General features: G+C 47.2%; 1 protein-coding gene across 1 annotated transcript; it reads right to left on the bottom strand.

Moving 5' to 3' along the window:
- Positions 1-200: 200 nt before the first annotated feature.
- Positions 201-21,001, bottom strand: CD79B (CD79b molecule). Its single transcript, XM_053259002.1, has 6 exons — positions 20,869-21,001; positions 10,109-10,147; positions 8,201-8,485; positions 7,641-7,759; positions 5,245-5,286; positions 201-2,250 (listed from the first exon to the last, which is right to left on the bottom strand). Exons 1-6 carry the CDS (start codon positions 20,936-20,938, stop codon positions 2,152-2,154), a joined length of 654 nt encoding a protein of 217 aa, XP_053114977.1. The 5' UTR covers positions 20,939-21,001; the 3' UTR covers positions 201-2,151.
- Positions 21,002-25,419: the final 4,418 nt, after the last annotated feature.

The raw sequence follows: 25,419 nt of genomic DNA, 5'->3' as shown, positions 1-25,419 counted from the left end.
TCCCGCATGCCTCAAGGTATAAAGGTCCCTTTTATACTTGTGTGTATAAAAGCATTTTTGTGTGTCATGTTCTCATGCCTCTGTGATTTTCTGGACTGAGGTATCAAGCATATTCTATTTTTTGCTCCACTGATAGATAGAGTGGCTTTGCAGCTTGAAGCATAAAAGAGAGTTGATCAGATTTTGATTTATGTCAAATAAAAAATAAAATTGGCTCGAGAGCTGAAATGAATATATGCATTAATTCAAAATTTCACGGAAAAAACAGTATTAGAATTCTTTTTTAATTTTGAAAAGTTTTTTAATTTTGAAATTCTCCTCTCTTGAAACAATCAGGGACACAATCCACTGAGAAGTTCTCACACAAATTTTACTGAGATGAAACAGAGCTACAAAATAGGGGTGTGCATGGAACCATTTCTTGTGGTTCAGTTCAAATTCAGACTGAATTCGAACCGAATCACCAGGCTGTGAACTGGTTCGGTCAAACAGTCCAGTCTGTTTGATTGAACCGGGTCAACCTGGTTTGACGGTCTGAGGGGCTAAGCTTGTAAAGCAAAGGGGAATCCTGCCCTTAAAGTGCTTCTTAGAGTGACCGGGGTGGCAGCAAGAGGGCATCTTACTGCTGTTCCAGCTCCTCTAAACCCTGGCACTCCACCATAGCAGTGCAGCCTAGCATGTGCACCAATGCTGTGCGGGCTGTGCTGGTGTGTGTGTGCGCACACAGCACAGGAGCCAGAGCAGCAGAGGAGCCGGCAGCAGCAGTGATAAGGTGCCCTCTTCCGTCCCCCCCACTGGCTGCCTTAAGAAGCCTTTTAAAGGCAGGATTCCCTTTTGCTTGTAAAAAGGAATCCTCACTGGATTCCCCTTTACAAGCATAGCCCCTTGAACCATCAATCTGGTTCAAACTGGTTCACAATTTCAGCTCAGTCCTGTGTGTTTTTGGTTGCTGAACAGAAAAATATATACATACAGCTTGAACAGAAACAATAAAGGAATCCAGGTATTCGTGAACCTTATAAAATCTAGCTATACAGATAAACTCTAACTTCAAATTCTAATAGCAACAAGGCAAAACTTAGCGACTGCATGAGTAATTTTGTCATTGCTATCAGATAAGAAACAGCTAACATACAATTCATCTGGGCGGCCAGGGTAATTTGCTAAGAGGTGCCCTATCCAGACCCAGCACAGCATCCCTCCAGTGGCTGTTGCTGGTATCTGCCTTAATTTCCTTTTTTAGTTTGTGAACCCTTTGGGGACAGGGAGCCATCTTATTCATGTATTATTTATTTTTCTATGTAAACCATTTTGAGAACTTTGGTTGAAGAGCAGTATATCCATAATAGTAGTATCTGGTCTTGCCAAGCTCATCTCATTGCTAGTCAGCCATGAATGTACTATTAATTAATAACAAAAGTCCCTGTAGAAACTACAGTATAATAACACATGGGATAATGCCTCAATAGCACCTGACTTTCAAGGACATAACCGCTCCACATAAGGGATGAATTGGTCCACAATGGACCAGGCTCAGTTCGGTTCAAACTCAGACCAGCCACCCTTTTTTTAGGCCAGTCCGGTTCAAGTTTGAATTGGTCAAACCAGGTCAGTTTGAATCTACTGTAACTCGGTTCAAGTTGAACAGGTTCTGTACACCCCTACTGCAAAAACAAAGGACTGAGTAAAAGCTCAAAGTAGCGTCTGCCCTATCTCTGAAGCCTTGCTGGTGAATTTTAAAGCATTAAGGCTAGAAATCAGTTTGCCAAAGGCCAATGCTTCTATATCTAGCTTTCCTAAACAGATCCTAAATCCAAAGAGCTTCCATAACTGAGAATAGCAGGATGGGGGAACCATTCAAATTTGGAAGTGGCAAGTTTTTGCAAGCCATTTCAGTCTTCCCCTTACTCCTATGAATAACTTCAAGACCCAGAGAATCTGGTGTGCAGTGCATTTTGTTCTAATAGTTCAGCTGATGATAGAGATGGCAAGCAAGCGGTAGATACATCAAATTCCCCCAGTGTCTCCAAGATATGGGAGGTGTCTTGCAGCAGTCAAAGGGAATTTCACACTGGGACATGCCGGTCAGAGCTCTGGCCCCATTGGTCAAGCCAGTAAGGTCAAGCACTGCTGGGACAGTTGTGAAACTTTTCACTCCTCACAGGGATGCTCCCCAAGGTCCCACTTCTCTGTTTTGTCCTGGTAGTTACCAATGTCTTCATATGTATCGGCTAGTTCAACTGTCAAGCCCTGCAGGAGAAAAAATGGGGAATGAAACATGGGAGGAAAGTGTCACAGGAAATAGAAGCTCTGTCACTCTACATGGAAGAAATAAAATGGCTGCCTTCTCACAGTCATGGTGATCCATTTGTAAAGCGTTCAAGTTCAGCCCAGACAGGGCTGATTTCGGGTTTCTGTTGCTGTGGTGAGAGGTACGTGTTGATTATTAATAGCGAGCTAGGACCAAAGTGGATTAGAATAGCCATAGCCTATTGTTTGAGCGAGGTAAGGGGTGTTGTTACCCATAGGGTGGTGAAGACTAATATCACCAGTCCTCCTTTGAGCCTCCCATGGCCAGGTACCACCCACACCATGTATGAGTGGTAGCCATTGAGCGTAAGGTCATCCACTGACCAGGTTTCTTGCACCAGAATTATGTCGAATTGAGAGATGAAGTTGGTGGAATCTGCATCTCTGGAATGGAGACACCCTGCCAAATTCCACAACATGACCTTGATCTTATGCTGGTCTGTGGGATGTCATAAGGTCGATGTGGGAATTGAGTTCTGGGCAGGATTCAGGTAATCTCCGGCAGGCCAGCTGGAGGACTGCAACTCTTGCTGATTTAAGCGGGGGGGAGGAGCATCTACTTGCACCCACACTGCTGGCCCGAGGGGCACTGGTGTGGCACTCAAGTGGTCCAATGCTTCCTTCACAGGCACCATCTGTTTTAGTTCTGGTCCAAAGGAGTCATGAGTGTTCACTGGCTTGGGTAGGTTACCTAGTGTGCTGGCACAGTCCAAAGGTGCATCAGTGCACTGACCCTGCAAGGCGATGGGCACTTACTCTTGTTTGTGGCCCTCGGTGGAGCTGTCTTCTCTATGGTCCATGGGACGTTGCTGGTCCATGGGACGTCCATGGGTGAGTTAGCAAATCCCTCAGCATAAACAGACTGACTGAAGTGATCAACACACACAATGATATTGTTGAAATGTGGATCTCTGACAAATGGCAACCCCATGCCGGATGCCTGCAGAGTGATGCTCTTCTGGGGTGAATGGTGTCACGAGGAGGCCCTGTCCTTCAGGGCATGACATGTGGGGGTGGGGAAGAGAAGCTGGGGCAACAGAAGATTGTCTGGGGCGGCCAGCTTTCTCTGTGTCTCACTGGGTTGTGCAGCTGTTGATATGTGCATGTCCCCCTTGGAGTAGCAATGGCCACATTTAATAGGGGGGAAGCTAGTGCAGGGAGACCCTTCCCAGGTGCAGGATGGCGTGGGCACACAGGGGGAGTAGTGGAACCAGGGAACTCGTTTTTGCTGTCCTCTGGGTATATGTCCTTGAAATGCACTGAATGAAAGCCTCCTTCTCAGCCGGTACAAACTCAGCATGATTATCACATTTGTTGTCATGCTTTTGTATAGATATTTTGCAGTTGCTTTGTGCAGTTTTGCTTTATTGGCTGCCTTGTGCATGCCAGTGGAAAGGTGGGGAATGAATGAATGGATGGATGACATTAGAGAACTACAAGAGGAGAGCCACATAGGTAGCTTTTGCCAGGAGTGGCCTGAGATATGGCAGCAGCTCCCTTGCCTCAACACCCCCTTTCAGGACCCACCTTTGCAAGCTTGGAAAGTGGCATGGAGGACAGGGTGGAGGGAAGATTGCCAGCAGCCAGTCCTCTTCTCTCCTTGTGCTTCTTGCAAACTTTGCAAGGAATGTGGAGAGAGGCACTCCTTGCAAAGCTTGCAAGGGTCAGACTAGTCCCTCCAAGGGCAACTGTTGGGGGCGGATCTTGTTGCTCTACTCGTGTCCCAATAATCTGCTGCCTGAGGCAACTGCCTCACCTTGCCTCACAAAAGGACCACCCCGGCTTTTGATGGCTATATCTTTTTCTGTGTCCTTTCTCCATTAATGTGCTCGCGCTCTCGCTCTCTCTCTATCACACACACGCAAACGTGCATGCACACACACACACACACACACCTGATTTGCACTACCTCAGACAGACTACACTATACACAAATATTTTCACACCCCCATTCATATAAGCCAGGCATCCCCAAACTGCGGCCCTCCAGATGTTGCTGAACTACAACTCCCAGCATCCCTAGACACAATTTTTTGTGGCTGGGTATTCTGGGAGTTGTAGTTCAGCAACATCTGGAGGGGCGCAGTTTGGGGATGCCTGATATAAGCCCTCTTGTACACTCTCATGTGCTTGCTCTCCCTCACAGCCACACCCTGCCCTGGCTCACACAATAGCTTGAGCAGGCACGTGGCTTCCATTGAGCATGGGGGGGATGAACATGGTCCCGAGAATTTTGGGGGGCCCTCTTTCTCCCACACCTTTGGGGGCCGCCAGAGTCACTCGTCTACCCCTGCTTTCCATGCATGGAGTGCGCTGCCCTTTTGCTTGTTACACTCAGCACTTTACTCCTGCACCACTGGAGTTGGGGTGATTTCAATCTTTCTCTGTGCGTTCCACACTCGACAGTGAGCTTCCTATGCCTCTGAATTTGAGTCTAGGTTTAATGCGAGTTAATGGCGCAGCAGGGAAATGACTTGACTAGCAAGCCAGAGGTTGCTGGTTTGAATCCCTGCTGGTATGTTTCCCAATATTTCATACTGTGCGGGAAGAGGCAAACGTAAACCCCTCCTGTATATACCAAAGACAACCACAATGTGATTGTATGAACTCACTCCAAGGTGGGAATCTCTGATTCATTTTGGTCCATAAGCCAGCTTGGCATGGATTCACACAATCACACTAATGTTGGTAACCCACATTAAACCTAGATTCGAATGAGTGTGTGAACCAGGCCTCTTTGTCCTAGGAGCTTTTCGCCATTGCAGTAGTTTCCCCATCCCTTCTCTGACTTCCGTCCTACCAACAGCACACAGCCAGGCTCTTTGTCCCAGCCTTGGTGGAACATGATATATATTGCTACAATTTCTCTCTTTGGCAGGGGAAAAACTAAGGCATATACCTCTTTTCTGTTTAACCACCTCTTTTGCTGCTCACCTCATAAGTGTGGTCCTCAGCAGACATATCCCTCCCGTCACCCTAAAAGAAAAAGAAGGAATATAATCATGTGACTTGATCTCTATCTGAAAAGAAAAGGCCTGAAATGTGCTAGACAGACATCCTTTCCTTTAATTCTGCCAGTCCTATTTTAGCATACTGCTATCTTCATTTTGTTAAAACTGCTATGTTAAGAAAGTCTTTAAATATCTACTGATGGGCAACAGAAACATAAATGTTCATTGAATTGAGATTTGTGTTCTTTTAATTTCAGAATGTTGAAAATAGTTTGAAATGGGGAATCATTGCTTGCAGTGTATATACTCATTCCCACTTTCGCTTTTGGTTAAGGAAGGTTTGAAAGGTTTTGTATTATTTTGAAGACCTGTACATTGGGCCACAGGCAGTGGGACCAGATCAGATTTGTCAAGAGGCAGTGGGGCAAAAGCAAAGCAAAGCTTAAAACAACTTTTGATTCTCTTCCATAGGATATGGAGATGCCATCTGAGCAAATTTTCTGACATTTCTCCTTGAGAGGAACCCTGGAATTTTCTTTGAATTTGTTTCTCCTTGGGAAGAGCCCTGAAATTCTCTTTCAAATTTCACTTTGAAGAAATTTTGGTTCCAATCCAAAAATAATCTGTCTCCAGCCTCTTAAACCAACCTATTTCACAACAATCCTCCTTTACTTTCTCTTTTATGCCTGAGCACCTCTGATGGTGATTTTCTTTTGTCCTAACTAGGGCCATCAGCTGTCAAGGGCCCTAGACCTGCACCTGGGCCCACTGCTGATCTCTCAAACCACCCCTCTGCCCATGGTCTTCATATACTACTTCTATGACAACGACTACTACTATTTATATATCGCTTTTCAACAAAAGTTTACATAGATAATAACAAATTAAAAAATAAGATGGTTCCCTATCCCCAAAGGGCTCACAGTCTAAAAATAAACACAAGATAGACACCAGCAATAGTCATGGGAAGGATGCTGTGCTGGGGTTGGATAGGGCCAGTTGCTCTCCGCCTGCTAAATATAAGAGAATCACCACTTTAAGAGGTACCAGTTAGCTCAGTTTGCATATGGTGGTGGCAGTATGATACTCTTAGAGGCCACCCAGGTAGGAAGGACCTAGAGAGGGCATCTTAGTGAAGGCCTCCTGAAACCTGGAGCCACCCCTGGTCTTAACCAAGAAGGCTCGTTTGAATAACAAAGTAACCTGGGATCGCGTGGGTGATTCATATGAATTACTATGTCCCAGAGAAGGCACTTTAGCTTCTCTAAATCCATGAATGGCTTGCCACCTACCATGCTCAGTCCTACATACAGTATCCATATCAACACCTGAACTCTTGCCTATAAGACCACTGTAATGTCATACTAGGCAATACAAATATGATGAATATTTGATTGATTGATTAAGTGTTGTCAAGTTGGTGTCGACTCTTAGCAACCACATAGATCCCTTCAGGGCTTAGCACCTCTCCCGGCCAGTCCTGTCCCATCCTGTGATATCTCCTCAGGTTGCCTTTCTTTCGGTCCCTGGTCTCAGAGAGGTCCATAGTACTAGAGCCCATGGAAGGGCTTTCTCTGTTGCTGCCCCTTCACCTGGGAATTCTCTCTCCTGCCAGATTCGGTCTGCCTCCTCCCTTTCAGCCTTCAAAACCTTATTGAAGACATTTCTTTTCTGCCAGGCATTTGCCCTTTAATTTTTAAAAGTGCTAGGATTAACCAGGGAAGTTCTGCTCAAGATTCTATCTAGCTGAAAGATGAGACTGGGGAAAGTACACAGCAAGACCTTTCCCATGATATGGGAAAAATTCCCCCCCAAGACAAGCCTCGGGCCCCATTTTGCAGTCATTCAGAAAATGTAATGCTAAGACCTCCCAGTTTGGTCAGGCTGCTGCTACCAAGAGCAAAGCCTCAACATTTAATTAGTCAATTGTGCTGAGTTTGTTCAGAATGTTTTTGGGGTGTACTATTTATTATATTATAAAAACATCCGGACTAGTTTGTTGTGATTAGCATTACTGAAATCAATGGGACAAGTTTGTCATGACTAGCTTAAGTCCCATTAATTTCCATAGAACTTAGTCATGACTAACTTGATCTGGATCTTGCCCCCTATTTCTATAAAGAAGGCGGGGCAATAAATAAAAACATTGACCTAATTTAAGGGGAGGTTGTTTTAGGCGGGCTAGCCACCTTGGGAGCACTGGGCTCGCCTGGTGGTTCCCACGATCAATGGAAAGCGAGCTAAGCTCCCTTAGCCCACTTTCCGTTAATCATGGGAATAGCTTCATTGTATTGTCTGCAATATCGGGCTGGAGCAGCAATTGATATATTCAGCAGTGTTTGAATTAGGCATGTTGGTAGGCGTACCCAATACACTCACCTTTCCCAAAGTTAGGAACACAGGGATGCTCACAAATAGAACAAGAAGAATGGTCTGGATCAAGATTATGGTATCTTTCAGGTTATTTCGATTCTTCACTTGTTCAAAGGAGCTGACACCTTAAAAAGAAAAGAAGATCAGCCCCAATTCCTTGATGTGCCAATTCCCTATCATACTTGGCTGTGAAAAACATCTACCCAGGAACAATGGAACTTTCAGGTACATCCAGCTGTGATGTACCTTTTCTTTCCTTCTTTGAAATGTTAAATGGTTTGGTGGAAGCATCCTTTAGTAGACTATATAATCCATTATGCCATGCAAGCGCAGTATTCATGTATGTACATATGCAGGGATTATATAATAACACAAAACACCAAGTACAGTCCTGCATACAGGGTCAGATGGAATCCAAGATGCCAGATTTATTTTCCTTGGGAACCTGTGGCTATGGGTACACAAAATGGGCTTTAAGGAAGGGTTTTGCCTTAGGATTGCTCACACACCTCCTTATATGGCTTTCAAAATACAGGAAGGGAATATTTTAGAAATTGAATATTTACCCATTACTCTCAGCTCAGTGCCACAGCACTTCTTCTCCTCCTCCTTAGCACTCTTACAGAAATAGATGCCACTGTCGGCATACTGGAGTTTTGTTATCTTTATTACTTTAAATGTTGAATTGTTTGTAATATTGATTCTGGGCTCCTTCTTCAATTCCTCTTCTGTCCAGTTCTTGTTCTCTGCAACCTTTTTGACCAAATTTGTCCCAGAAGGGCAACTGAAGGTAACTTTGCTGCCCCACCTTGCAGCAATGAAGCGTGTGTGTGTCATGTTCAGTGAAGACTCTGTGCCCGAACAAAAGATGCAATGTGGAAAGGGAAGGAAAAGAGAGATATTGTTTATCTTGTTGTTAACTGTCCTGAGGTCTTAAGATGAAGGACAATAAATATATAGGACAATATAAAAATATAAATCTATTTGTCTCTTTAGTGATTTAACTGGAACGAGGCTGCGAAAAGGCCCACATCTTTCCAGAAATATAAATCTTACAGAGCCCCACAGCTGTGATTACACACAAAAAACCCCGTGGTTTCACTAATGGTCCCTATTAAGAAAGCTCTTGAGTCTGGAATTCAACAGACTGATTGTTGTTTGTCTGGAATAGAAGGCAGAGTAGAGCCAGGCTGAAGCAGATACAGTAAAAACACTCTGTGTAGTGCAAAGATTGCATTAGGCATCTTCATTCTAACCAATCAAGATTTTGCATGAGGATTTCAGAGGCAGAAGTTGGAACAAAACTATGAGGCACTTCACACAATCGGTATGAAGCACCTGAGGGGATTCTGCAGGGAGAGCAGGCTTAGCCCGCTCTCTCCACAGATGAGCAACCACTCGTAGCTGGGCGGCTGGATCGGCCCCCTACACCACTGCCAGCTCCGTCACGGAGCTGACAAGGGCAGTGGGGATCGGAGGCCACAGAGCCCCCAGAGGTTCAAGGATGCCCCCTGAGACAGGGGCGTAGCAAGGTTGGAGTGGGCCCAGAGAAAAGATTTTAAGATGGCCCCCCCTTACTGAAGCTCAGCTCATGAAGTAAAGAGATCTTAAATGAGGCTGAATAGTGGTAACAAAAAGCATAGTAAAATTTATATATCTCTATCCTATGTGCCACAATAGAACATCATCCTCAATTACTTTAAAAAAGGTTTTGTAAATTGCGGACACTGTAAGTCATTTAAAGGTACTAGAGAAAGAGATGCTATTCTGGTAGCTCCAGGTCTTAACACTCACATCAATTTCGGAGGATGAATACAACTGAAGGAAGCCCGGGCGGGTGCGTGGCTGGGGGAGTCAGTCATGTGACTTGCCTCTAGGGGGCCCCCAAGGCAGTGGGCCCCCAGACAACTGTCTCCCCTTGCCCGATTATAGTTACGCCCCTGCCCTGAGAGCACGCAGAGCATCCTGAAGAGACCTCCGAACCTGGGAAGCTGCTTGCAACCTCCCGGGGGGGGGGTCGTGTCCTCGTGTGTCGCCATGGCGTGGAGTCACGCTGTGGCAGCACACAATCAGAAAACCCAGGTTAGCAGAGTGCTTGCTCTCCTAACCTGGGCTAAGGGGGGGGGGGGGACTACTTTGGCGGGCTTGCCGCCAGAGAACCACCGGGCTCGCCTGTGAGCCCACTGGTTCTCACGATGGGGAAAACCCAGACTGGGCTTCTTTAGCCCGGTTTCCCTGCATCATGAGAATAGCCTCTATAAGTAATAGTTGTGAAACTGCCCATAAAGACAGACATTTCTTTATGGTTCAGACATCATGTGGGCCAGACATCATGTGGTGCCATGATTTAAGAGGGGATGGTAGCTGGTCTTGTAGTGAGCATGAATTATTCCCTTTGCTAAGTAGGAATGGCATTGTTTAATGTTTGGATGGGAGACTATAAAACTGGGGTTTTGTTGAGAATTCTATTTTACCATTCTGAGGGTCACTGAAGTTTCTTGTGGCATTCACACCTGCAAAAAGAAGAAAAAAGAGACATTGGGGGGTGGGAATATTTATTTATGCAATATATTTATATCCTGCCTTTCTGCCTGACAACTGGAGCTGGGCAAACTTTCAAAGCCCACCTTGGATCAGTTCAGAAATGAGTCAAGGTCTTCTGAAAATTTTTAGATGATGTTGGGTCATTTTCTGAGCCAATCCATGGCCCAGAAAAATTACTCATCTCTCCCGACAAGACTCACAGGTGATATGGCTTTCCCCTCTCCCTTAGGTTTCATCCCCCACAGGGGCCTGGTTCACACAAATGTCAAAATCTAGGCTTAATGTAGGTTACCAACATTAGTAACCAATGTCACTATTAGGTTATGTGAACCCATGCCAGGGCAGGAATCTCAGATTAATCTCAGGCCATAAACCACTTTGGTTCACATAATTACACTAATGTTGGTAACCTACATTAAACCTGGATTTGAATAATTGTTCTAACTAGGCCAGTGTGTGTCTAAATTTGCTCCCTCTGTACATAAGAACACAAGAACAGCCCTGCTGGATCAGGCCCAAGGCACATCTAGTCCAGCATCCTGTTTCTCACAGTGGCCCACCAGATGCCACTGGAAGCCACAGGCAGGAGTTGAGGGCATGCCCTCTCTCCTGCTGTTACTCCCCCACAACTGGTATTCATAGGCATCCTGCTTTTGAGGCTGGAGGTGGCCTATACCCCTCTGACTAGTAGCCGTTAATAGACCTCTCCTCCATGAAGTTATCCAAACCCCTCTTGAAGCCATCCGGTTTGTTGGCTGTCACCACATCTTGTGGCAGAGAATTCCACAAGTTCATTATGCGTTGTGTGAAAAAGTACTTCTGTTTGTTGTTTCCCAAATTTCAAAGGAATTGGGAAAGGGCTGATTTTTTGGTGATTTTTTTTAAATTTACACATCTTTAAGAATTTTCCTATAGGGAATAATGGGGATTCCAGCATATGTATCACTTCACATCAAGGGGAACGGGGCAGCCCAGAATGGAGTGTGGTGGGTGGTAGTGACCAATGGGGGCAAGGAAGCTACCAGAATTATTTCAAAGGAATTGGGCAAAGGGCTGATTTTTTTGTGATTTGTTGAAGTTTGCATGTCTTTAAGATTTCTCCCATAGGGAATAATGGTGGTTTCAGCAGCCCCATAATTCCAGTTGGGGGGCACTGGGTTGCCCAGAGTGAATGGTTGTGTAGTGCACATAGGGTGCCAACCACCCCCATACCCACAAGCCCGTGGGGTACTGGGTTTTGTTGTTTCTGAGGTGTTCAGTGTAGATTCTCTCATAGCATATGAGATTTTCAGTGAAAAACAAGAATCCACTCTCATATGCTACCAGAGAATCTACACTCAGAACACCACAGAAACAACAGAACCTAGCACCCCGTGGGTTAGCAACCCATGGGGGTGGTTGGCACCCTCTGTGCACTATACCACCACTCGCTCTGGGCCACCCCAGTGCCCCCCAAGTGGAGTTATGGGGCTGCTGTAACCTCCATTATTCCCTATAAGAAAAAATCTTAAAGACACGTATAACAAATCAAAAATAATCAGCCCTTTGCCCAGTTCCTTTGGAATCTGGGTAATGGCAGACTGGCAGGCACTCATTGGGGCACTACCACCCAACCCACTCTTCTGCCCCTCAATCCAATCCCAGGCTGGGCTCAGGCTGGCAACAAGGCAGGCATAGGCAATGGCATGGCATCATGGCAACTTGGGGAATACAATGCTGCAAACTAGTTCTCTCTCTCTCTCTCTCTCTCTCTCTCTCTCTCTCTCTCTCTCTCTCTCTCTCTCTTCAATGAGGCAGAAAGGCAGAATGGTGACTACTAACTTGCTGAATGAATTGAAAACCCCTCCTTGAACTCCCGCCCACCCTTGCCCCTTCTTCGACCCTTCCCCTGGCCAATGTGGGGTGAGTAAAAAGTGGCAAGAAGCAAAAGAGCCAGCAGGTCAGCCCATGCTTTAGGTCACCGATCGGAAGGCTGGCAGGGCAGGAAATTCACAGAGATGTCAAACACAAAATGGAGACTGACTCAGAGATCACCACAAAATGGAGGTCCGAAACAACAAAACGTTTTGTAGCCCAAACAGGGATGTTTTGTTTTGTATACACAACTTTTGGATCTGGAAAATGGGTGTTTTGTTTTGTCTACAGAACACCCGAAACGGGCTGTTTTGGGTACAAAACGTTTTGTATCCGAAACATTTCGCACATCCCTACTTTGATGTTTTATGGCAAGTATCCTCTAGGTGTGCAAATGATCCATGAATACTAGATATTCAATATTTAACATCCAAGGTTTGCAGCAGCAGTACATTTGACAGTATCTGATAGATGGTATGCTGGAGCAATCAGTGGGCCAGCTCTCACAAGTGAAAAGTGGGTTGAAGCATCCTGCCCAGCTTTGGGAGCTGTGCATGCTCCTGATTTTCAGTTGTGTGCTTACAAAAACCTAGGTAGAAGGAGGGGAAAGTGATCATGTGGGAGGTGGGGGATGGGTTGGATAGTGTTTCCTCCACCCACCCTCGATAATATGCTGGGCCCAAGTGCTGGGTGGGACGGTGCCATCTGACCCATCTCAGGGTCTTTGACAGTCTTTGACAGTGTGTGACACATAGCAGGCAATGAGGCTAGGGCAGTGGGCTGGGCTGCACGTGTGGCGTGCTGGGATCGAGCCCAATCCCGGCGCTGCCCCTATGCCAAGCCTGAGTTTTTCACCTGGCATTTAGCCCTAAGGGAAGGAGTAGCCGTGCCGAGTGTAGCATCTGCTCTAATGAGAGCAGCCACTGCGTTTGTTCCCTGGGGCACTTTGGGATGTGTGTGCTCACACAGCACGGCAGAGCAGAGGGCAGCCACTCCTTGTCCACCAGGGAAGGCAGGTGAGTTCCTGCCTTCCCCGCAGCGTACCCAGCAGTAGTCTCAAGATCACGTGAAAGACCTCAGTATCTAACAACAGTTGATTGTTGACATGCAACAGCACTGACTAATGGACAGCAACATTCAGACAGGTTTTATATTAACTTAATCCTTTTGACATAACATTACAGGTCAGTTTCAAACGTTGATGCTCAAATTTAATTCAGACATCTAAACTGGGAAATTTTGAGATGAAAATCCAAATAGAAAAATTTGCAAAATTCAAAGGTTGATGAAAGAGCAATTGGAAATACAGTCACTCCTTGCCAACCGCTAAGGTTCCGTTCTGGCAAAACCTCACTGTTGGCAAATGCGCAGTTGGCAAGGCATTAAAATCTATGGGAAACAGGGGGTTAGGGGAACCATGACCGCAAAAAGGCCTAAAAATAAATGGAAAATACCCCCCAAAAAATGCTTTAAAAATCACACAAAAAATCCTGTAATATAGCCAAGAAGAATGAGCAGATCGAAACTCTGGAAATTTTTTGAACCCCTCCCACCCCCAAATCACTCAAAGGCACTTTAAATTGGCAAAGGACAGCAAGGTCAACAAGGATCACCAAGCGGAAGCTTCTGAATACTAGTTTTAGGGGAGCAATGTCAGAAGAAAGGGCATGTCCATCTCCTGCTTGTGGGCTTCCTGGAAGCATCCAGTATGCCACTGTGGAAACAGGAAGCTGAACCAGATGGGCCTTGGGCCTCATCCAGCAGGGCTGTTCTTATGTGGAGATAGAAGGCCAATGCTCATTAAATGGCTGCCATGTGAACCCTCCCACTACTCATGTGTTCTGGCCCACGGTAAGATGAGAGAAGATGGAAAGCGTTTAACAGTGATGATGACTAGAAGCCTGATGATGACTAAATGCTAACTGGGAAACAGCTTAAGCACTTAAGGAGAAGGGAGAGAAACCATCATGAAGACAAAAAGGTGGTTTTAAGTAGAGACCTTCCAAATTAAGTGGAAAAGGTAGGTGCAGTAGAAGATGAGGGTTGACAACCAGGAGGTTGTCATCTGAGAGATGGCTAGACCACAGGCAAGAGCTTTAGATGTAGGTTCAAAGCAGAATTGCTACCTTTTTCTTTCTTGGGAAAACTCCTATGTCTTTAACAGCTGCATGGCAAGCAGAAAGTCTGCAGGTGAAGTTTCCCCCCATTTAGAAAGTGGGAGGGGTGAGTGAGCAAGTGAGCAGTGGGGAGAGGTGAGTGAGTGAGCAAGCAGGGAGTGAGCAAGCGAGCGGCAGGGAGGGGGCAAGCGAGAGTGAGAGAGCAGCAGGGAAGGGGTGAGCAAGTGGCAGGGAGGGGGTGAGCAAGTGGTGGGGAGGGGGCGTAAGTGAGAGTGGCAGGGAGGGGGCGAGTGAGTAAGCGAGTGAGTAAGTGAGTGAGAGAGAAGGGAGTGAGCAAGCAAGTGGCAGTGAAGGGGTGAGTAAGCGAGTGGCGGGGAGAGGGCAAGTGAGTGAGAGAGTGGGAGGGGGCAGCTGAGAGTGGGTGGCTGACACTGAGCAATAAAACAGGGCTTGTGGCCAGGGGCAAGTAAGGCAGCCAAGTCCTAGCACACAGATGCTCTGTGCGGGTTCAGCTACCTTTTAAATTGTCATTATCTTTGACACTCACAATCGTACAGAAAAACGCCATTTGTAACAAAAATTTGCAGAGAAATCACTTCTTTGTACAATACTGGAATTGAAATGCAACAATAATATTCAGCCATTTTATTCTTGTTATTTGACAATACTATTCTCTCCTTTGCAACTACCCCGGCCGCTCCAATCAAGCCTACAGTAAGATGCTGCTCTCGAATGAAAAGCGAACCTTCACGTACAATGTTGCTAGGTTCTGCGCAGCAGCGAGCAAGATCCGTCGGACCCTGACTGCCAGCCCATAGCCCGTGATTTTAACTACTGACCAATTTATTCTAACATGTCTTTTTAAATACTGTTACTATCTTAGATGCTTTTAACTTATAGTTATATATGTACCTATACAGGTATATTTAACTATGTTTTACCTCCATTTTATTAGTCATCCCGTTAGAGCTGTATTTCTCTATAGACCAATTTTTATATAGATTGCACTAAATTGCTTATATTAGTTGTTTTATCAGTTCTATTAGTCTTATCAGCTGTCTTCGCTTATTTTTCAGCTATCCCTCTTTTACCCTTTAGTATATCTTATAGATTATTCTAAATATTGTATAGTTTTTAGACATTTTAATATTCATTGATAGTTGTATGCCTTTACCTATGCTGGTCTTTGACCGTAATAAAGTTGGTTGTTTGATTGACAATACTATTGACATGCATTTAGCCCATGGAACAAAAATGCTGTAAGCTGGGAGTGTAGAAGACTGTGAAGACCCCAGTTCAAATCTCAGCTCAACTACAAAGGTAGCATTGGACCATGTATAACATCTTGAGCTCTTTGAGAAAAGATGGGATGCAACTTCAATCAACAAATGCACATCTTAGATCTGAAAATTTCTTCTCTATTTGGCAATTAATCTGAGATGGGGAGATTGCTTCTGTTGTATCGAGCAGAAATTCAACAAGTTCCTATTATAACAACAACTCTACATGGGAAAAAGCTTCCACTGTTGACTTTCTGCTCTTCGTGCAGCTGTTAAAGGCATAGTCAAGAAAAAGAGATAGTGTCATTTCAGGTCTGCAAAGAAAAAAAGATAGTGGTCTGACATACCACACAAGGGTACATCAGGCCAGTAATGTTGTGTGCACAACTGTGCAAATTGCACAAATGCAAACATTGTGTAAATGAGGTCAGGCAAGAGCAAACCCATTATTTCCAATCAACTTACTCTTGTGTGACATTTACACAATTCTGTGTTGGAGCCATTTGCACAGTTGTGCAACTTGTGTGCATGCAATGTTACTGAGCTGATGTGCCCTTGAACAGTATGTCAGCCAGCAATTCTACTCTATACTAGGGCTGTGCAAGATCTTGGGTGGGGGGCTATATTTATTTATTTTATTTATTTTGGGGTGGGAGCATGTTGGGTGGGAGGAGGCTGAACCCTTCAGCCATTTTGGCCCACTTCCACCACTCACCCTCCACCCCTCAAAATTACTTTTTTAACCATTGCTGCAACCATTGCTGTAACCTCATACAAGACTATGAGCTGGGTCTCACGATCAGTGAGACCCGGTTTAGAAGGGTGAGCGGGGAGAGCGGGCTAAGAGAGGCCCTCTCACACACGAGCAGGGAGGGAGCCCTGGGCAGCCGGATCGGCTGCCCACACAATTGCCGGCTCCATGACGGAGCTGGCCGGGGCTGGGGAGCTCGGAGGCCGCGCGGCCCCCAGAAGCTCCAGCATGCCCTGCGCGAGTGCGCAGGGCATACTGGTGAGACCCCTGGAAAGCCTGCCCTCCGGGGGTCTACTCATGAATAACCACGGCGCGGAGCCATGCCGCAGCTACTCACAATCTTTAAAACCAGGTTTGCGGAGTGCTCGCTCCACATACCTGGTTTTAGGGGAGGGATACTTAGGCGGGTGACCCACCTAGGAACCACCGGGCTCACAGCCAAGCCCGGTGGTTCACATGATGGGCCGAAATTGGGCTAGCACCCACTAGCCCGTTTTCGCCCCATCGCATGAATAGCCTCTGCAAGTCCCAAGAGCACCCACACCATTTCCTAGAACTCCATGGGGAAACCTTAAAAAGTCTCCTTTTAAAACATCAAGCCACAGAACGACTGCTTGCTGACTTGCAGGGGAGCAAAGTGAAAGTCTAGAGCCTTTTCTCATCACCCCTCTTGGTCCTGGTAAGTACAGTAGTTTGAAGAGGGAGGGCAAAGCTTTGCTTTGAGCCTCCAAAGGGTTCAGCTTGAAGCAAAGCGGGTCCCCTCGAAGTGAGGCAAAGGGAGACAAGGCAAATCAGGGGCACTTCAGAAGTGGTGCCCGAAGCAAGGCTTACTCTTCACCTATTTCTAAAGCCTTTGTCTGTGATCTGGCAGCCTCTCAAATGGTGACAACCTCCTGGCTGTCAGCCTCCCCCCCCCCCCCCGCCTGAACTGGGATAGAACAGGACCTAGCTCCAGAACCTGCTTCAGTTTCATTGTTCAGCCCTAGGGAGTGTGATCTGAAGTACATGTTGCAGATTACTTCTCTTTTCTTCTCCCCTCCACACAGGATTAAATTACTTTATTATACAAAAATTCACGTCTTGCAAATCATTAATGCACATTACATACTTACAAAGCAGAGAAAGAAAAATTAACCATAAATTAACAAGTATATAATAAATGCTGTTACATCTGTAGTGTATCATCATACACATTATACATTCTCTCTCTCTATGAGGCGCTTCACACGATTAGTGTGAAGCACCGTGAGGGCTTCTGAGCCCTTCACACACGAGCAGGCTCTTAGCCCTGGGCGACCAGAAGTCCCAGAACACCCCACGCGAGTGCACGGGGTATTCTGGAGAGGCCAGGGCAGGGCGTCTCACACACAAGAAAACCAGGTTAACGGAGCACTTGCTCCATTAACCTGGTTCAAGGGGAGGGGCAGGCTCCCATAGCCCGGTTCTCCCCCATTGTGAGAGTAGCCTCACTCTCTCCATCATATACTTTTGTTACATTTTTTAACTTTCCAACATATAATACTTTCAGTGTTATGTAAAGTAAAATAAAGTGTGCCGTCGAGTCAGTGTCGACTCCTGGTGGCCCCAGAGCCCTGTGGTTGTCTTTGGTAGGTGGGGTTTACCATTGCCTCCTCCCGCACAGTATGAGATGATGCCTTTCAGCATCTTCCTATATCGCTGCTGCCTGATATAGGTGTTTCCCATAGTCTGGGAAACAGACCAGTGAGGGTTCAAACCGGCAACCTCTGGCTTACTAGTCAAGTCATTTCCTTGCTGTGCCATTAGGTGGCTCAGTGTTATGACCCACCTGAATTTCAACTGGCTTTGACTCAAAAGTAAAGGAAAAGAAATATAAGACTATGCAACTCAGAAAATTACATGCAGCAAAAACATGTGCATGAAAACTGAAATCCTATCTCTCAGGTAATTGGGGGCGGGGGGTGGGGCGCTCCTAACATCCACATGAAGTGGTGCCATTTTCATACTGGCATGCCTGTTTCGAATGGACATCTTGAGACACACCCAACTGGTTTCCCATCTCCTGCCTTTCAGATTACCCCTGCTCCTTTCGAACATCATAGCTCTGATGACCAGAAGCTTGATAATGCATATGATGGACCACAGGATGATCCATCTTGCTTCCTATCCCCTGATTCTGTTTCATGGCTCTTTGATCACCTTGCTGTTATCAGCTCCTGAGCAGATTCACTTCCCAGGATTGGCACTGTAGATCAGGCCAATCCAGTGCTTCTCCCCTCCACACTCTCTTTGTGACTAGGCAGTCCTCTAAAAGATGAACCTTTGTCTCCGTCTGTATCCCTTCTTTGCTCCTTTTACAGGTCCATTGGTGGCATTTTTGTTCCTCTACGGATGGTTTTCCAGGTGGCAGTTTCAGTGTTATCTAGCAGTTGGTGACAGGCCCTCCACCAGCCTACCCAGAGGTGGTAAGGGACTGTGGTATTCAGGGCTGTCTTTAGAGAGCTCTGAAGGGTTGGAGGGCCCAGGGCAAATCAGTCAGTGCAGCGCCCCTTCCAGTTAATTTTAATGGGGGTTAAATGAGCGGAGCCTGTGGCAGTCACCCTGCTTGCCCCATCCTAAAGACAACCCCGGTTGTATCCTTAAAAGATGGTATTGGGAAGTCAGGAGCCCTCAGATACAGAGGACCTTGGGTGTGAATGAGTTTGTTTGCTCTCAATGGTTCAAAAATGCAAGTTCTCACTGTTTCACCTTTTGTCTGACCTTTGGGCTTTTTCTTTTATCAGTTTAACTGGGATCTTTCCTTGTTTCACAAGGGTAGCCGCTTCCTTCAAGTACAATGGTAGGAGCACTTTCGTTTTTTGGGTAAATCTATATTCCACCTTCTCTTCTATACTCCCACCATCTGCACCCCTAAAGGTTCCCTATCCAACCACACAGTCTCCACCCAGGGCTTATTTTAGAAACTAAGCAAAGTCTATTTTAGTCTTGGAATGTTTTGTTTGTCAGCAGATTAAAAGCAGAAGGTGCAACATACTCTGTTCCAAAATGATCTTGTGAAAAGTCCAGTTTACTCTGCCTCAGTGCGTCCTGCCCTCACCAGAGGGGCCTATGTGTCCTCTCAGCCCATCTTTAACAGGTGGGCAGGAAGTGTTACACTCATTGCTGATATACCCCACTGAGCCCAGACCTTCCCCCTTCCTGTTTCTATGAAATTCACTCAACACAACGTGGCTCTGAAGCAAAGACGCTTGGACACCCCCACCCCCACCACCAGCAACACAAAGGAAAGAGCAAAATTAGAATATATAGAAGTCCCAAGTTCAATCTTGGGCGTCTTTAGCCAGAAAAGGGGCTGGGAAAGACCCTTCCATTCGAGACCCCAGAACAGAGACCTCACCAGCCCGAGGAAACCAAGCTGGGCAGCTTGGCCAATGGCTCAGCTCCATATCAAGCAGTTTGATGTGTACAATCCCTCATTGCGAAAATGAAGGGCGCAGAGCTTAGCACACCTGAAGGTCATGCTCTCCAAAGCCTCAAAGCCTCTCCAAGCCGAAATAGAATGTTATATTCCCCCACACCTTAAAAGCAGCCTGGCTTGTTTTTTGTTTTGCATTTCTCTCTCCAGGGGTGGTCCTTCCATGAGGCAAGATGAGGTGGTCACTTTGAGTGCAGGCGCAAGCAGGAGCACAGGGGGGTGGCAAGTACCGGCCCCCAGCCCAGCTGCAATCCCATGGACCTCCCTGCCACCTGTTGCCACAGCCCTTCCTTCCCCCCTTGGGGCATGCTATTCACTTTTTCCTCATCCTGCTGGGACTTACCTGGGACGGAGAGGAGAGCTGGTCTTGTGGCAGCAAGCATGATTTGTCCCCTTAGCTAAGCAGGGTCTGCCCTGGTTGCATTTGAATGGGAGGCCACATGTGAGCACTGCAAGATATTCCCCTCAGGGGATGGAGCTGCTCAGGGAAGAGCAGAAGGTTTCAAGTTCCCTCCCTGGCTTCTCCAAGATAGGGCTGATGAGAGAGATTCCTGCCTGCAACCTTGGAGAAGCTGCTGCCAGTCTGTGTAAACAATACTGAGCTAGATAGATCAATGGTCTGACTCAGTATATGGCAGCTTCCCATGTTCCACAGCTTCTTTCCCCTCTTACCCACCTGCCATGCTGAATCAGCCTAGGAATTCTGTGCCATTATGCCTGTCAAGAGGGCTTGTATGCTGCCACTGCCTCAGACCTGCGAATGCTGAGCACCCACCCGCGGTTGCAGGGGACGTAATATTGTCTTTTGCCTCCGGCAGCAACATTCTTCGGCACCTGTTTCTCTCTAGTGTGTGGCCTAATTTACTGCATAACCAGAGTTGGTCTCTTTGTCTAGAGAGAGAGAACATGCACTTCCACACAAGGCAGGGCAAGCAGGGTGACTGCCCCAGACCCTGTGCTCTTAACTTCCATTAAAATTAACAGGAAGGGGGCCTCACATTGGCTGATCTGCCTCAGGCCGTGCACCCCACCAGGGCTCTTTAAGGACAGTCCTGCTTCCTCACGAGGAGGCGCAAGTTCCCAGGAAAGCTCGATCCCTCTTTTTAGAAACCCCCCAGACCTGAGGCAGGCAAGACAAGGACCTGGTCACCAAATTACCATCCCACTGTGAATATGCTGTCTGAAGCAATCGGCCATTTTTCTGAAGGAATTGCTCAGATAGAAGAAGCCATACCTGTGACTACCGGCAAGATGACCACTGTGATGCAAAGCACCCTGCAGATCTGGAACAAAGAAGCCGCCATTGCTAGTTGGAAATAAAAACACCAGCAAAAACACCGGCAACGTACATCAAGTCAGGACTGGCTGCAGCCCTTGTTGAAGGCACACAGCCAGCCCTTGATCCTGCCTTCTGTTGTTCAAAAAACTGAAAGTGTTGAGGCTTCTTCATGCCTGAGCCTCCATTTCCTGTCCATGTAAATGCAGTTGTGATGGGGCAGTCCCTTGGGGGGTTTGGTTATTGAACCGGGTGCAGTCTGCCATGTGTTTAGGGGTGTCACGGGTGAGCAGTTTGACTGGGGGGAAATGACAATTGGTATGTTTGGTGGAGAGCTGGGGTTGCCAAAGTTTTTCCTGACTGGGTTCCTGTGCTGGCCACATTATAAGACCAAATTTGATAGGCGCCGCTTTCCTCAACAGTGTAGGAGAAACTGCCCTTATTGAATTGCTTGTTCTCATGATGCTGATAAAGATATAAGAGTTTGGGGAAAATATGGCAATTATACTGAGGACCAATTGAAAAAGGCTATGCACACGACCACTGGGTGGGTGGGGGTGGGGGAGGCTGTGCTGAACTTGCCTTCCCCCCACCCCCAGGTGATCCTCCAATGCTGTGGGATGCACAGATTGTGCTCTCACACACTCCACGCTGCTTGGAGCAGCGCGGATCTTGGGAGGCTGGGTCACTGCATCCTGGCATCTGGATTTCCCACAATGCACCATGTGATGAGCACAGTGCATTGGGAGAATCGCCCAGGAGTTGGGCGCTCTAGGGGTCCAACTCTGTGCATGCTTGGGCTGCACACAGCACGAGCACCCACACAATTCCAGTGCCGGCTTAACCCTGGCTAAAGGCCAGGGTTAAAAGTAGGGTTAGGCAGGCTGGCAGCACCGGGATGGTTAGGAAGCCTGGCAGCACTGGGATCCACACAGATCCCGCTGCTGCACACAAGCAGCCAAACCCAGGCTGGGCTGCCCTAGCCTGGGTTAGGCTGCTCATGTAGATATTTACTATTTATTAATTAAGATGTTCTTATATAACGCCTCCTCCAAAGACTCTAAGTGGTGAACAACAACAACACCAATAACGATGAATTTATTTTATTTATTATTATTATCTTGTTTACACAGCCAGACAGGTGTTATTGACTGGTTTGTTTTATCCAGACATCGAGTCCTTCCCAAGGACCTGGGATGCCAGAATTTTATTGTCAATGGTTATAGATATCGTCGCAGAATATAGGGTGTTCCCAGTGAAGCTGCTTTTTGTAATTGGCTGATGGTGATTTCTGTGGTCCCTATGGTGTTGAGGTGCTCTTCAGGGTCTTTTGGAACTGCACCCAGGTATGGATGTGCACGGTCCGGACTGTTCCGGACCGGCACCGAGGGGGGGTGTCCCTTCAAGGGTGGGGGGGTAGAACTTACCCCTCCTGCCGCTTTCCCCCCTCCAGCGCTGATTTTTTTTCTGGACCCTGTGGGTCCCGAACCGGTACGGAGGCCATGTTGGAGGCCTCCGGAATGGTTCCGAACCGGAGCGGATCGGTCCGGCAGTCTGGCACTAAGGGGGGGGGTGTCCCTTTAAGGGTGTGGAGGGGTAGAACTTACCCCTCCCGCCACTTTCCCCCCTCCGGCACTGTCTTTTAATGTGAAGTTTGGGGGGCGGCAGCGTTCTTCGCTGCCGCCCCTGCCCCCGTCGTCGCCTGCAAGTCCTTCTAAGAGTTGTACGCATGTGCACGCGGCGGCGGCACCGTGTGCGCACGCCCCACCTACATCACACGCGCGGACACGGCGGCGGCAGGCGCGCGCACTGCCGCGCACACATGCGTACAACTCTTAGAAGGACTTGCAGGCGACGACGGGGGCAGGGGCGGCAGCGAAGAACGCTGCCGCCCCAAAAACTTCACATTAAAAGACAGCGCCGGAGGGGGGAAAGTGGCGGGAGGGGTAAGTTCTACTCCCCCACACCCTTAAAGGGACACCCCCCCCCTTAGTGCCAGACTGCCGGACCGATCCGCTCCGGTTCGGAACCATTCCGGAGGCCTCCAACATGGCCTCCGTACCGGTTTGGGACCCACAGGGTCCAGAAAAAAATTCAGCGCTGGAGGGGGGAAAGCGGCGGGAGGGGTAAGTTCTACCCCCCCACCCTTGAAGGGACACCCCCCCTCGGTGCCGGTCCGGAACAGTCCGGACCGTGCACATCCCTATACCCAGGGCGCCAATGACCACTGGGATTATTTGGGTCTTTTTCTGCCACAGCCTTCCAATTTCAATTTGTAGATCTTTGTATTTGGTGATTTTTTTCTATTTCTTTTTCTTCTATTCTGCTATCCCCTGGTATTGCTATGTCGATTATTTTGACTTGTTTTTCTTTCTTCTCGACTACAGTGATATCTGGTGTATTATGTGGCAGATGTTTGTCTGTTTGTAGTCGGAAGTCCCATAATATTTTTACATCTACATTTTCTTCAACTTTTTCAATTTTATGGTCCCACTAAGTTTTGGCTACAGGTAGCTTGTATTTTTTGCAGATGTTCCAGTGTATCATCCCTGCTACCTTGTCATGCTTTTGTTTGTAGTCAGTCTGTGCGATCTTTTTACAACAGCTGTTTAGGTGGTCCACGGTTTCATCTGCTTCTTTACAAAGGCGGCACTTGCTGTTTGTTGTGGATTTTTCGACTTTTGCTCTTATTGCATTTGTTCTTAGTGCCTGTTCTTGCGCAGCCAATATTAAACCCTCTGTTTCTTTCTTCAAGTAACCATTCTTAAGCCATTGCCAGGTCTTGGTGATGTCTGATTTTCCACTTATATTGTGCAAATATTGACCATGCAGGGGCTTATTTTTCCATTTTCCTGCTCGTTTCTTGACTTGTGCTTTCTTGTAGGCCTGCTTTGTTTCATTGGTGTTGAATAGTTTCGCGTTATTGACCATTTGAAGTGCATCTTCTTCACTGTCCTTGATATATTCTTCAAGGCCTCTTTTCTCCTCCTCTACTGTTTGATGGACTTGCAGCATTCCTCTTCCACCTGAGCTGCGAGGGAGGTATAGCCTATCGACATCACTGTGGGGGTGCAGAGCATGATTGATGGTCATGATTTTCCTGGTCTTACAATCTAGCGTCTCTAGCTCTGCCTGGGTCCAGTCTATTATTCCTGCAGTGTATCTTATAACAGGTATAGACCAGGTGTTTATGGCTTGTATGGTGTTTCCGCCATTGAGTTTGGACTTGAGGATTTTTCTAACTCTCCTGATGTATTCACTTCCAATTTTTCTTTTAACTTCAGTGTGTGCAATGTTATCAGCCTGGAGAATACCCAAGTATTTGTAACGTTCTTTCTCTTCCAGGTTCTTGATGTTGCCTCCATTGGGCAGTTCTATTCCTTCTGTTTTTGTTATTTTCCCTCTGTTCATTATTAATGCAGCACACTTGTCTAGTCCAAACTCCATTGCTATATCGCTACTGAATATTATTAGGCAAAACAGGTGGGTCTTAAGAAGGGCCTTAAAAGCAGCCAGGGAGGGGGCTGAACAAATGGGGGGGAGTGTGTTCCAAAGAAGAGGGGTGGCTACAGAGAAGGCCCTCCTACAGGCCAAGGCACCACGAACTACACCAGGGCCTGGGACACTAATGAGGGCCAACTGAGAAGACCTCACAGGCCAGGATATAACTGGCCAAGAGAGGCGATCCCGGAGATATACAGGTGCTAAGCCCATAGGGTTTTGTAGGTGAGAACCAACACTTTGAATTGGACCCAGAAGTGAACAGGCAACCAGTGCAGTGACCATAAAAGAGGTGTGACACTATCAAATCTATGGCTACCCATAAGGAGGTGGGCCGCTGCATTCTGGACTAGCTGAAGCTTCCAAATCATTTTCAAAGGCAACCCTAGGTAGAGCACATTACAGTAATCCGAACAAGAGGTAACAAAGGCGTGAGTGACTGTTGCCAGGGCCTGCCGGGCAAGAAAAGGCTGTAACTGGAGAACCAGCCAAAGCTGGGCAAAAGGCACCCCTGGCCATGGCCGCCACCTAGCAGGAGCCACGAGTCCAGAAGAACCTCCAAGTCACAAACCATATCTCTCAAGGGAAGCGCAAACCCGTCAAGAGATAAACTCACACACAGCATTTGGCCAGATTGCAAACTGAACAAGAGCAACTCGGTCTTGGAGGGATTTAGCCTGAGCTTGTTTTGGCCCACCCAGGTCCTGACAGCCTCAAGGCACTGAGCCAGGACATGGACGGCATCACCTGTTTGGCCAGGGGTAGAGCTATAAAGCTGAGTATCATCAGCATATTGATGAAAACTTACCCCAAACCGATGAATGACCAGGCCCAGCAGCTTCATGTAGATGTTAGAGAGAATGAGAGCAAGGACCGAGCCCTGTGGAACCCCACCAGAAAGGGGCCAGGGTGCAGAACATTCACCACCACCAGACCAATCGACACCAATGGAAATCGCCCTGTGAGATAGGATCGGAACCTCTGAAGAACAGTGCCCCCAAGGCCCAG

Source organism: Hemicordylus capensis, chromosome 6 (assembly GCF_027244095.1).
Source record: "Hemicordylus capensis ecotype Gifberg chromosome 6, rHemCap1.1.pri, whole genome shotgun sequence".
Lineage (NCBI taxonomy): Eukaryota > Metazoa > Chordata > Lepidosauria > Squamata > Cordylidae > Hemicordylus > Hemicordylus capensis.
This window is presented reverse-complemented; position numbering and strand designations above follow the sequence as displayed.